Raw genomic sequence first — 13,899 nt, forward strand, 5'->3', positions numbered from 1 at the left:
GAAATCATCTTGGACATTTGCCTCAAAATTAAACCTTTTTCTAAAGAACGGTTATGTATATATTTTTGGTTTCGTGTCGTTATGTACAGTGGCAGAGTTGTGCAAAATTTTCCCAGAGGTTGGGTAATTCAAATGTACAGTTATGCAGGGACACTATTTTACAACCATATTTTCTTTAATATACATCCTCAGACATTTCAATCAAAGTTGGATTTGTTTTAATATGAACATAAGTATAACAAAAAATCACAATAAATATTATTTTGAAAATGTTCATGTACATATTATTTATTTAATTATTAATTTTTTTTAAAGATTAATTTTTGACATTTTTATTTCAATGTCAACATCGCTTTGTATTACATTCTAAAACAAGTAGGATTTGAAACTTTGCATGGTGGAAATACGATATTGAAAGGCTTGCAGTAACACCATGCACTGACTATCTACTGAATGAGTTGGGGTGGTTCTGAAAAGTAGGTTGAAGTAGGTTTCAAATTGACGTTTCGATCCAGTATGCTCTGATCGTCTTCTGGAGAAAGCTTCTCAAACAACTTCATTTCATTTATTCTGATTGTGAAGTCAAGGACTCTCTGAAAAGTAAACTAACTAACTGTACTGGCCATAAACCAAATGGAGCAGACGGGGAAGGAAGTGTCAGTTTTAGATGTGGGAGGAAAACCCCAACGAATTAGTCCAGGGGAAAACCCAGATGATCAGGTAGGAGCTGAAAACCCAATCCACAAGTGCCTCAGTGTGATTCAACCATGGTCCTAGAGGTGTTAGACGAGGAAAGATACCCCTATACTAACACCACCACCAATTAATATGATAACCCATCGCAGTTGATCAAAACCCAAGATATACAGGAGAACAGGACCAATTTTCATATAGCTTAGCACAATAACATTTTGCTTACCAGAATAAGGTTACCAGTCAAACTACTATGTCACATGTAACATTTGTGACCGGTAGCCTGGATGTTTCTGCTTAGCAGAAAATTGTTAGGACATTTTTTTTCTGCTTAAACAGCTCTATGAAATTGGCCCAAGGTGAGAGGAAAGTGAGGTAGGAGTGACGAGGTTGGAATAAATTAAGAGTTCAATTAAACTTTCCAGACTCAAAACTGTAAAGTAATGACAAGATGACGCAAGAGTGTTTGTGAGTTGTTGTTCACTTGGCATTATTCATTCACTTCAACCCACATGGACACAAGCCAACGCTATCATGAGTTGCTAAATAACAACATTACATCAACATAGTTGCTACTATCCAACCCTTGTTTTTCAAGCCAACAGACTCTCAGCATTTGACGTCATCATCTACCACTGCACCATTGGGGGTGTGGGGGAGGGGGTGGGGAGTTACTTCAGTGTCCTTCTGCATGCATTACATGCAATGCAGACACAGTTCAAGCCACTCAAGTACATACACACTCAATTAGTGTACTAAAAGGTTGAGGCCCAACCCCACTCTCCAATTCGAAAACATAATTTGCATAATTTGAGCCCCAACCATGCTCTTCTCCACTCCCTCCCCGCAAAAAAATAAAATAAAAAGAATGACAATCAAAATTAAAATGGTACACAGGGTTCATGTGATGTGTCTACAAGTGGTCGACATCTAAGCAGGTAATCCTGACTGACCAAAAACCCTTCCCAGTCAGTGTGCAAGTACAAAACTCTCAAACTCATCAAGCTTGATTCATACACGTGTGACGTTTCTTGCTGCATTTTCCTCTTTGAGTTTTCCTCTTTTTCTTGTTTTTTTAGTTGGGGGTTGAGTGATCAGGGTAGCCAGTGTGAGTTATGACGATGTCACGTCTGGTCGCATGGAGGTCCTGACATTGGCCATTATCTGATCCAACTCCTTCTCATAATCATCTACTGATGAAGACGACGTTGCTATAGCAACCAAAAAGAGAAAACAAAATATTACAATTAACATTCATTGTGGGCATAAATTAATAAAATTCTTATATTTCTTATCTGCTGTGGAATAACACAAGATCTCTGAGATGTTTATAAATTAAAACCTTACAGGTTAAATAACATGTGTCAGTAAAACATAAAAGCTGCTGAGTTTGTGCAATCAGCTTTTAATCGATTTCAGCTTTAATCAAGCTTTATCATAAAATAAAAAAAACACAACAATACTTCTTGCGGGCAATGCAGCATTTTTAATCTGTTGCCATGCCAACCTAATAATGGCTCAATGGCCACAACGACAATCAAAACATGCGGCCAATGACTACAAAAGAGAAATTATAGACATATCCTGACAATATGCAATGAGTTGGACATTTTGATCTGTTGTAGACAGTGTATGGTAATAGCAGTCAACAACTGTGTCCCCATCATATTGAACTGGTAAGCATGAATACCATGTCTTCTGCTAAATTTTGCATCGCATAAACAGGTTACCAGCGGTTACTATAGGCCGTTTGTGTTTTGTTTGTGTGACTGGTTCTCTGCTAAATCATGCTTAGAAAAACAGTTATGCTTAGTAAGAATTAGTACTATTTGTTCAAGTTTAGTTCCGCCTTAACACAGAAATTGTAAAGCATTCTCTGCAAATGCTTCTGAATCACATGACACAAGCAAACCTTGACCAAACTTCATGGAGATGCTTAAGCAGAAAATATTGCTTAACAATTTTCTACTAAGCAGAATAAGCAGAATACCAGTCACAAACGGTGTATGTGACATGGTGTTTCGAATGATAACCTTATTCTGGTAAGCAAATTTTGTTGGTGCTTAGCTACTTGTTGTGCTTAGGCAGTTACGCAAAATTGGGCCCTGAATGCAAACTTACTTTAACTGATATTCAAAATATGTGAAAATTTAAGAAAACTGTTTTAAAACTCTTCATTTTGTGATAAATTATTCTAGTTGTTCATATACATACCATCTTTTTCACTAACAGGTTCGGACAACACTTCACTCTCTGTGTTTGTCTGGTGCCCTGGCTCTACAGAGCCATTGAATAAGCCGGCAGTCTGACTGTCACCACTCCCAAGCACATTGAGTGGATCTGTGAGAAAACTTGCCTTCTCATTGGTGGATATTGTTGGTGGACTGAAGTCAGATTTCGTTGCGGTCGAGTCAACATCGAGACTCGACGATTCTGCCAGGGGTTCGTTATTTACACTTGGGATGTCAAGAGACTGCTCTGCAGCAGAGTTCAAGTCCGAGTCTACATTGGTTAATGGTGTGTTACTTGGGAAATCGGCAAAAGGTCCGTGTCCCATGACCATGGTGGCATGAGAGAGGATGAGAGGAGAGGCGGGCGCCATTGCAGCGTGCAAGGGATGAGTCAGAAGATGAATGCTGTTAGCTACAGGCAGGTCAGACGGGGAGTCAAGGTCATCCTTGTAGTCTCTCCTCAAGAAGTTATCGTTGCTTAAAGGATGAGGAGGGTGTTGCATAGCCTCCGTCTTTGTGCTGCTATCAGTATCATTCCTGGAAGACATTTGGGAGGTGGTTCTCACCGAGACATCCCCATCGAAACTCACCAAGTTCAGAGGGTCATTGTTTGCGGTAGTCGCCTCCGTCTCCACAGGCAGGGACGACGGATCAGCGACATATTTCACATTGAGAGTTCTAGGGTTCAATCTCGTTGTCGGACTCTGAGGTCCGTTATCTGGTACCTCAGACTCTTGAATGATGTCAGCGTCACCTTTCATTGTCCCATTGGTTTGCTGAGTGTTCGACGACTCGTCGCCCTCTTGCGGCGAGGAGTTGGTCGGCCGAGGTTTCAGCGGCTCACCTAAGCGATTGAGTTCTCGGTTCCGTTGAATATGTCCGCTGAGTTCACTGTGGAGGCTTTTCTGAAGATCCTCATACCCTCGCATCTAACAAAAAATTAATTGTCGGAGGAAAAAAAATTAGAATGATACCAGAGAAAATGTTTCTTATTTTATCGACAGTATTTTTTTAACAATCAAGTAAGGAAACTGACTGGGTAAATTTGTAAATAATCTTAGATTGACCAAACATTTTTTTTGGAGAACATAATAATGTAAGAGAGGTTTCAGCATGTTATACAGTCCAACCCAAACCCAAACCATAACCCAAACTCTAAGCCTAACCCTAACTCTGATCCAATCCCCAATCTTACCCGTAACCATCACTTTAACCCTACCCAGCATAATATATGTTAAACCCATACTAAAGAGGCAACCAACCAAAAGCAAGTTAACTCAAGTACAGAACATCAGCACTACAACCTCAACGTTGTGGCTTTTGAAATATGCATCAGTCAATGCGTTTACCACAAATTTGTTTTAAAAACTTAAACAACTCTTGAATGAGTTACTTTAAAATAACCTGAAACAAAAATACAGTGAACATGGAAAAATGTTATCACACACATCCCCCGGCAGTTCAGACATTCCGAACATATACAGGGGAAAAAACCCAAATCTGGTTATGCCCCACTCTCAGTCGGTTGGCAAAGGCTTCATGTGGAGTATGTAATCCACTCACTAGTGACATTCTAAATCTAATCGCATCATTTTTATCAAGCATCGGGGACGAGAAATGCAGCGCAGTAAAACAGAGCGAGAGCACAAGGGACCTTGAAACATTCAAGAATCAATTCCTTTTTTCCAACTCATTTTGTTGGTATACGTGTGGTTGTTGGATTCTGAATACACTTGTAGTATGATCCCTGCATTCACTAGTCATAGGTCTGTTTCCACAAGGTGTGTGGTCAGTGCTCACTCCATATGCATTCATTCAGCAGCTTCAACCCTTCATTTTTAACAGTATTCACTATTTACGTTAAGACGGTGTTAAAGATACTTATCTGAAAGCAATGTTCAAAAACAAATAGATTCACAATAGTTACTAAGTGGTCAACTAAATACAAAAAAGATCAAATTATAAATGAGATGTGACAAGAGAGGAGAGAAAATATATTTCAAGACAAATGTATTGTAAGGCCAAAGTTCATTGAGCTGCTTTAGCACAAAGTCAAGTTTAATAGATAGATTGAACAAAAGTTGTTATAAATCCTTCACTGGGGAAATAAAATGCATATGACAAAGAAACGTACTTATACAATACGGATCAGTAACGAAATTATACGCATTAAAAAAATGCACAATAATAAAATATCATTCAAATAACAGTTTACATCACACACACATTAAGTAAAATTAGCTAAATATTTGTTACAATTAATAAAATAACACATTACACTTTTGGTTTCCAGAACAATAAGGTTCACAGCCAAAATACTAGCTCATACCATTTGTTACTCATTTCCTGCAAAATTGTTGCTTCATTGAGAAATTTTCAGCAGTATTTCTGCTCAAGCAGCTTTATTGAAACTGAGTAAAATTTCTCACACATAAAAATACTACAAACCAGGTTTCTGCTAATTGGAATAAAATAACTACCCTGGAAAAAGTGATTTCTTTATTATGTTTAGATAATATTTGGTGCTTTAAATCAGCTCTTTGAATTGGGCTACAATTTCAAAGGAAATCCTCAAATTTCATCAAAATTGAAGCCCAATTTGGAAGTAATTGGAGCCCAACACGAACAAAAGACCAAGGGAAACCATTTGAGAACCATTTTTTAATTTGATTAGAAACAACATGAGTATGAGGATGTCCACTGTGACAACCAATTGGTTGTTGCCAGCTTGATATTTATATCCCCTTGTGGGAGTTTGCCGAGTTCCCTTGTTGGGAAGATCATCTAAACAAACAGACAGACAAACAAACCTGTTCTCGTTTGACCTCTCTATCCAGGTCAAGACGTAGCAGTACTTTATTGACCTTCATGGCGTAGGACAGCGCCATCAGACCGCCGGTTCGCACTTCATTCTCCCGCAGATCTAGCCTGACTAACTGCCAGTTGTCTGCGACGAATTCTGCCAGTGCGACTGTGCCTGAGTTAACAGAAAACATACAATTTCGGTTTCAATGTTTGACCTGTTTTGTGTGTTTTTTTTTGTTTTTAATTCTGGGAACAATGGGAGACAAATTTATTATTGGCCACAAAGCCCAAACAAGAAATAAACAAACCAATGTGAGATAGTTTCTATGTTGATACAAAAATGTTTGGCTCTCACAACATTCACAGCCACTGGATGTCGTCACAAGTGCCACAGCGCCCCCAATGAGGTAAACATAATTTACATCATTGGCTGACAATTGCGTTTCAACCCAAATAAACTTCCACCAGGGGCAAGTTGCCACCTACTTCTTGGGCTGAAACAGGGTTACCCCCTTCACAGTCTGTAAGAAAGCAGGCATGGGTATCGTCCACTAGGACCCTCGCTGGTCACTAGAGCAGAATTCTCTGCCTTCCCAACTTGTTATCAAGCCATTATGGTTAAGTGCCTTGCTATAGGGCTTAAGTGTCATGACCGGGTATTGAACCCACACTCTGCTGCTGACAACATCAGAGCTTGGGTTCAGTGAACTAGATCGCTCAGCTAAGACAGCCATTGATATGACACAATTTAAGTGAGTGAATTATTGAATATTGTATTCCCAAAGCGAAGAGTGGGGTGTACAGTTTCTTGTAAAGTAGCAGCTTCAGTGATCTGCAAATCTTGTTGATGATGATGATGATGATGACTCTCATTGAACAAATTACCTGTGGGATTATTGCTATGGTTATGAGTGAGAAGCAATCAAAGCAAGATCTCCCTTGATGCTTGGTATTATAAACACATTCTCACTGATTAAAAACCACAATTTTTGTTTTTCCCCCACTTTTTTTTTTTTATCTAATAAAATTGTTTAGAGAAAACCAACTTTCAAGGTGCATACTAGAACCATTTTTTTTCTGTGAAATATTTCCCTCTGAAATGCAATCATATTCAAGAAAACTGTATCTGAAATCCTAAAAAAAAATGCATCTGCTGATTTAAGTTCTTACAATCAAAACTAAGGACAGTGCATTTACAAGCTGAAAATTGAGCATGGTTTTTCACTATTTTCTGCTGGCTGGCGCAATGGCTTAAACACACATTCATAAATACCTCAGACAGTTTCGCTATTCCTATTGGTGGTGAGCGCGTCTTGTGGGTGTGTATAAACCTTTGTTTATGACCGGTAAAAAGTGTTAATTTATGGGCGTGACACGCGACCTTGCACCTGTTCTTATAAGACAGTTTTGTTCATTCCTATTGGTCGAGAGCAACGGCTGAAACAGTTGTGCCACATCACGCGATACGCGCGACGCGCATAGCATTCCCTTATAAGGAGTTGTTAACCCGAGGGCCTTGACTGGGCCTTACCATTTCATAGCTGGAGGGGTGTTGTGTTTAAAGAAATCATTTAACACTTATAATTTTTGCATTTATTTTACTTTTTGACCAAAAAGTGATGATGTTTTTGACCGAAAAGGTATTTATGAATGGGAATCAAAGTGTGTTGAATCGGTTTTCAACTAGTGGTTTACACCCGCCAAGGCCTGGTTCTTTATAATTTCGTCTCGGTAAAATTATCAAGAACCAGGCCTCGTTGGAATTAAACCACTAGTTGAAAACCTCTTCACCACACATTGATTCCCTTATTTTCAAAGGTTTGTCATTTCATGTCTACAGTTTTACACACAACTCCTGAACACTGTCTGCGACTATTTTGTAAGCTCTACCAATTCTGCATAATACATTCAGTATATACAGTAATCCATTAGCTAATGTAACATGGACTTATGCGACACATTTCAAGTTAACTTGACACCCCCCCGAGTGTCTCTACTTGCGTCAAACAATTATAAGTACGTCTTTCAGCTGAATGTAAGTCTAAACCAGCCAAGTTGATTTGAGTGGCTGTATGGATGGAAATCTGTGAATCCAATAAAAGAGTTAATGTTTTCCCGGATGGCGTCAACTGATGAATCCAGCCGCATGGTAACTGGAATCTTTTTAATTCATGTTTACTTTACCAGAGGTCTTCGTCACCATGTAGAATGGCAACAGACTACTCTCCCATTAAATTGTAGACTTACGTCTTGATTTAGTAGGATTCCCCACTGTATCAGAATGTCCAGATTAACACTGACATTCTACTGAATCTGGATAACGGGATTTTCAGTTTTTAAAAATTGTCGGGTGCACGCCAAAAAGGGCATGACAAATTGGGCATAAAACAAAATACTTAGAATTATATTCAACATAACAGGGGAAAACGGTTTTCATAGTCAGAGAGATTTCCAAATTTGTTCATCAGAATATGGAAGATTTGTTTATTTTAATAGAACTTTCTGTTGAATCAAGAAGAGTTTACAGCTGTGCAGGTCATTGCCTTGGTGCCCTTTGAAATATTTCTCTCCATCATAGAAGTGCCATTTGACAAAGGTAAAAAGATCAAAGTATTAGGAATTGCATGGTCTTATAATGAACTGCGTATGGCTGCATCTTACCTTGATCTCCAAATCTACATGCATACAGCCCCAGTCTGAGCAGCGAGCGGTTCTTCATCAGGGCATCTTTGAGGATGTGCACTCCATCATTGCCAAGATTATTTTGACCCAGATTTAATGTCTCCAGATTGTTTAGGATAGGCTGTGGAGGAGATAAACAAATTAAAATAAGGGCTTGAAGAAAGATCAAATAAAGAATAAGGAGGTAACAGAGATAAGGCAAGGTCGAAAATGGCAGGTATAGCTACAGCTACGACTACGGCTAGATTTCCCCGTCATCATGTGTTGAGGCATAGGACGTCCTTAGCAACAGCCGCAGCCGTAGCTGTAGCCGCCAATTCGGACTTGGCCTCAAAATAGATAGTTCCCACTTTACGCCTAACAGTGTTAAAGGAACACGTTGCCTTGGATCGAACGAATTGGTCTTTGAAAAGTGTTTGTAACCATTTGTTATAAAATGCATATGGGTAGAAAGATGTTTTAAAAGTAAAAAAATGATCCACACACATTTGGCTCAAAATTGCATGGTTTTCCTTTTACTTTGCGAACTAACACGGTCGGCCATTTATGGGAGTCAAAAATTTGACTCCCATAAATGGCCGATCGTGTTTGTAGACGAGGTAAAAGGAAAACCAGGTAATTTCGAGTGATACTTGTGTGGATCATTATATTATACTTTTAAAATATCTTTCTAATCATATGCATTTTATAACAAACGGTTACAAACGCTTTTCAAAGACCAACTCGACCGATCCAAGGCATTGTGTTCCTTTAAGTCTGCCATCAATACGAGCAATAATAAATAATTTGTTTCATACTCACAACTATGTGTTATGTATAAAATAAATATCTCCTGGGGTTTTAATTTCCATGAATTGGCTCTTTAATGTGAACAGCTGTCGATTTCACAAAACTCTTCCTAACTTAAGATTTATCTTAGGACTTAGGACGAGTCCCAACCCTGCACTGTAGCATGCAGACCTTAAGATTAATCCTAAGTTAGGGCGAGTTACTCGTCCTAACTCGAGATAAGACGAGTCCTAACTCTTTGTGAAATCGACGGCAGGGCTTTTGATAACGAAATCCAATTCACTTGCAAGATTCCTTATTCTCAGGATTCATCACCAATATATCCCCCCCCCCCCCAACGGTGACACTTATCTTTCAAGTCCAACGTAGGACACTTACTGCAAATCTCAGACAGATACAAATCTTTACTTACTTGACTTGGTTTTTAGCCAACCGGTATATTGGTTCAGGGAAGACTTACTTTAAAGGCAGTGGACACTATTGATAATTACTCAAAATAATTATCATCATAAAACCTTTCTTGATTACGAGTAATGTGGAGAGGTTGATAGTATAAAACAATGTGAGAAACAGCTCACTCTGAAGTGACATAGTTTTCGAGAAAGAAGTAATTTTCCACGAATTTGATTTCGAGACCTCAAGTTTAGAATTTGAGGTCTCGAAATCAAGCATTAGAAAGCACACAACTTCGTATGACATGGGTGTTTTTTCTTTCATTATTATCTCGCAGCTTCGACGACCGATTGAGCTCAAATTTTCACAGGTTAGTTATTTTATGCATATGTTGAGATACACTAACTGTGAAGACTAGTCTGTGACAATTACCAATAGTGTCCACTGCCTTTATAAAGGGTGGTAACACGATCATCACAATGTATGTTGACCATAGAAATAGAACCCGGAGAACGCATAGCTCGGCCACCCTCTGTGTCGTCTGTAGACGCAGCATATCGATACCGTGCGATACGCGCGTATGGCAAAGTTATCATCGCATGAGACGCGTGTATGGCAAGATGTCAGCGCACATAGACCGATTCTAGTGTGTTCATTGGTCAATGATGATGTCATTGTACGGCAAAATTGTATGGCAAAATATTTTGCCATACACGCGCAACAAAAATGGCGTATGTGTGTCCATAAAAATGATCTCACAACGAAACCGCACGCACAATGAGACACTCAGCGTTCTCCAGGTTCTATTTCTATGATGTTGACATATAGTGTGATAAAGCTCACTTTTGTTTTACTTGATCACAAGAGTATTTCACATTTTTTATAAAAAGTACTTATTACATGTTTGGGAATATTTTATGTCATTTTCATTGAATACAGCTGCAAGTTGTCAACTTATATCAAAACCAAAACAAAATCAAAATTGGAATAAGAATTATAATTAGAATCAGAATCAGAATCAGAATCAGAATCAGAATCAGAATCAAAACAAAAACAAAAAGGGCCATCGGAACAAAATCAAAACCATATTAAAATAAAAACTAATGAGTCAAGTAAAATTGGTCTCAGTCTTATCTTATCAAATCAAATGAACAAATTATTTTACGTATTTCTTTTTAAAATAAATTAAAATAAGGTTTGACATCCAACTTTCATGTGGGACTTTGGGCAGAATATTTTTTGAAAAAAAAAAAAAAAAGTGACATTGTTTGCTTCATTTTTTACTACATATTGACTTTATGTACTTGTACATTCATTTTCAGTAAATCAAATAGTGTGATATGTATTGATTAATTATTTGCGTTTTCTACAATGTATGTATCTCTTATTGCTGAGTCAGTATGAAATAAATGTTTCCTGTCTGTGATGACAGGGAGATATTTCCATTCAGAAAACTGTGAAAAAGCTTCTACCTCTGTGCAGTGGTTTTTTACTTGAACTTTTACAAATTCAACAAGAAGTCGTAACCTGTATAAACAGGGTCCAGCAAATTCATTTGCTGAGCAAAATGTGCAGGCAACCACCACAGACAATATCAATCCCATGGTATATTAGTTGGTAATCTGATTCCATTAAATTCTCAGCAACACAAATAACCATTCGTGACAATCATGAGTCGAACTCCGAACTACTTCCCGTTACTCTCCTGTGAGATTTCAAGACTTATTTACATCAAATAAAAGAAAACTAATCAAGATTGAACAGAGATGTGTTAAAGTTGTGTATGTTATTTGTTTTATTTTTCTTAAATTTTACTTTATAACCTTCATTGCACAAATACATAAAAACTGACATCATTGCAAAAGGGAAACCCTGAGCAGGTACACAGGCCCACTAAATGGGAACCCTTGATCACACACCAAAACTGAAAGACAAGGGACAAACACAGCTACAGGTAAACAGCCGAAGAAAACAAAGAAATACTATAAAAATTATATACCAAAGCTCTAGCAAGATGTGTCATTCCATTCTGGGTGAGTTGATTATTCCACAGTACCAGCGTCATTAACTGCCCTTCCATTTGATCAAGTAAACCGTCGCATAAATGGGACAATCCAGCATCCTGCAAAAAAAACAAAAAAAAAAAAAAACCATAAAAACCACTGTCCATAACAGTGATATCTGATCTGGTGGGTTATACCTCAGACATAATACCATCATGCTTGTGTAGTCAAAGACAAAGGAACATTACAGAATTGGCAAGAAAAACAAACTGTGAAGATCAAAGATTTACATAAAACTTACACCATCTAATGATGATGACAGTAGAAAACATCCCTTGAAATATTTCTGTCTGAAATGTCATATTTGATTTGGGGGGGGGGGGGGGGGGGGGGGATATATGGAAACTAAATGGCATCCGAATTAAACCAGCGGTAGGGCAAGGACAGTTGATAGATTTGTTAAAGGAGTATTTGACACTAGGTTAGACAGGATAGTTTATTTAATTGAAGCAAGGAGGGAGGGTCAGTTCCATGCTGAATTGACTGAGTGGAGAGTTCAATGTGAGTAGATTGTACAGAATTCTTCAGGGATGGGACTGAAGAAATGAAATTGCATACATCAAATGTTCTGTGATTCTCTTCTGAATAAGCCATCTACGAATTAGATTTGAATAATGCCTGGTACAATGACTTGCTCAGTCACAAGCTACTGCTTAATTTGAATTCCTGATAAGATTTGAATTCCTCAGACTACAGTAGCATGTCAAATGGTTTGGAGCAAGCCTTTGAATAGTTATCATAACAGACGGTGAACACCCATACACACAAATCTGAATGAGTGTGTAACGCACAATGGTACTAGGGTTTGCTCATCCGGAGGTTGCTATAAAAAAGCTTGCCCTAAACCATTTATCAACTGTCTCTACATAGTCTTTAAATTTATGCTGTTACTTATGACAGGCCTGATACTTTGTTCTTGTGAGGGGCAAGACAATTTATCCTTAAGCCCGGTTCATACTTCCTGCGAATGCGAAGCGAATTTGACGTAAATTTGATGTCACAACCCTCCATTCGCAGCGATATTCTCAAGTGAGTTGAGCAAAGTTGAACTGCTGCGAATTATTGGTTGTGAATTTGTGACGTCGACCTTCGTATCATCTTCGCATTCGCAGGAAGTATGAACCGGGCTTTAGCAAAGGAAACCTCTATGAAAACTTGTACTGGAACAATTCATAGGGCACCAAGGCAATGACCAGGGATCATGGAAGACAGTTACCCCTATTTAATGCCTTCATGTGTGTGTGTGTGTGTGTGTGTGTGTGAAATATAAGGCCTGAAGGGGGTCTATTCATATCTGATATCAGTATCCATTTGATGTCTTTCCTGTAAACCAGACTAATCTGATTCTGATAACATCACTGCCTGAATGCATATTAAGCTTATTGAGAAATAGAAACATGAAAAGGCAAATCACAACATATTTGATTGTTACATGTAGATGAAGCCATGCTTTTACTGACACTGCATATGTCATGATTTGTTTTGTTGTTGTTAGTTAAGTACAAACGCAGGAATTAAGTGACGTCTTTAACAAGCAAAAACAAGACAACACAAAAAAACAGAAACTCCTGAACTGGAAAGAACAAGTGTTATTGTTAATAATTTAGCCTGTAGGCTGAATCAATAACAACTTGGTGTAAATAGATTAGAACTTAATTTGATTTGAACATAACAACAAGCATGCCCATAAGCAGCACATCCTAAAGCTTCCTTTCAACCCATCACCCTCTGACTGTTCAGAATAGTTTGCACAGTTCATTTCCAGTTTCAGGTAAAATGTAAACTTAGAGAACGAGGTACAGACAAAAGACAAAAGGTTGTGGGCAGCAATTTGTTGTCTCAACAATACTAAAAACCACTGTCAACTTTAACAATAGGGTTTGGTGCAGAGATACTTTTTGGTGTCAACTCATCACAATTGTTTATCCTTTTCACACACTTCAAGTACGGAAATCCTTTCTACAATTAAATTCATAAAACTATGGACAATTAGAGTCTGCAAGATGTCTTTACCGCTATTTTAGGGCCTTGTCACACGAGGTAACTTCTACAGGCAACCTGGAGGCAACCTGGAGGCAACCAACTGCAGTGCATGCTACAGAACAACTTTGGTAGCACATGAGTCATTATTCAAACAATGTCTTTACGATCCCCAAAGAAAAATATGTGTGAACATTAAAAGGTGAATGCCTTCTCTTCTTTTAGATTGCCTGGACCTGTAAATTGCCTCATGTGACACAGCC

General features: G+C 38.2%; 1 protein-coding gene across 1 annotated transcript in view; it reads right to left on the reverse strand.

Moving 5' to 3' along the window:
• Positions 1–277: 277 nt before the first annotated feature.
• The window catches only part of LOC117296238 (protein phosphatase 1 regulatory subunit 37-like), a 60,944-nt gene continuing 47,322 nt past the window's right edge, over positions 278–13,899 (reverse strand). Inside the window, exons 8-12 of the mRNA XM_033779096.1 lie at positions 11,593–11,715; positions 8,391–8,532; positions 5,735–5,901; positions 2,908–3,853; positions 278–1,904 (exon numbers count right to left, since the gene is read on the reverse strand). Coding sequence (XP_033634987.1) covers positions 1,807–1,904; positions 2,908–3,853; positions 5,735–5,901; positions 8,391–8,532; positions 11,593–11,715 — 1,476 coding nt within the window. The 3' untranslated portion in view covers positions 278–1,806. The remainder of the gene's footprint in view (positions 1,905–2,907; positions 3,854–5,734; positions 5,902–8,390; positions 8,533–11,592; positions 11,716–13,899) is intronic.

The sequence above is a fragment of the Asterias rubens genome, chromosome 1 (assembly GCF_902459465.1).
Source record: "Asterias rubens chromosome 1, eAstRub1.3, whole genome shotgun sequence".
NCBI classification, from domain to species: Eukaryota; Metazoa; Echinodermata; class Asteroidea; order Forcipulatida; family Asteriidae; genus Asterias; species Asterias rubens.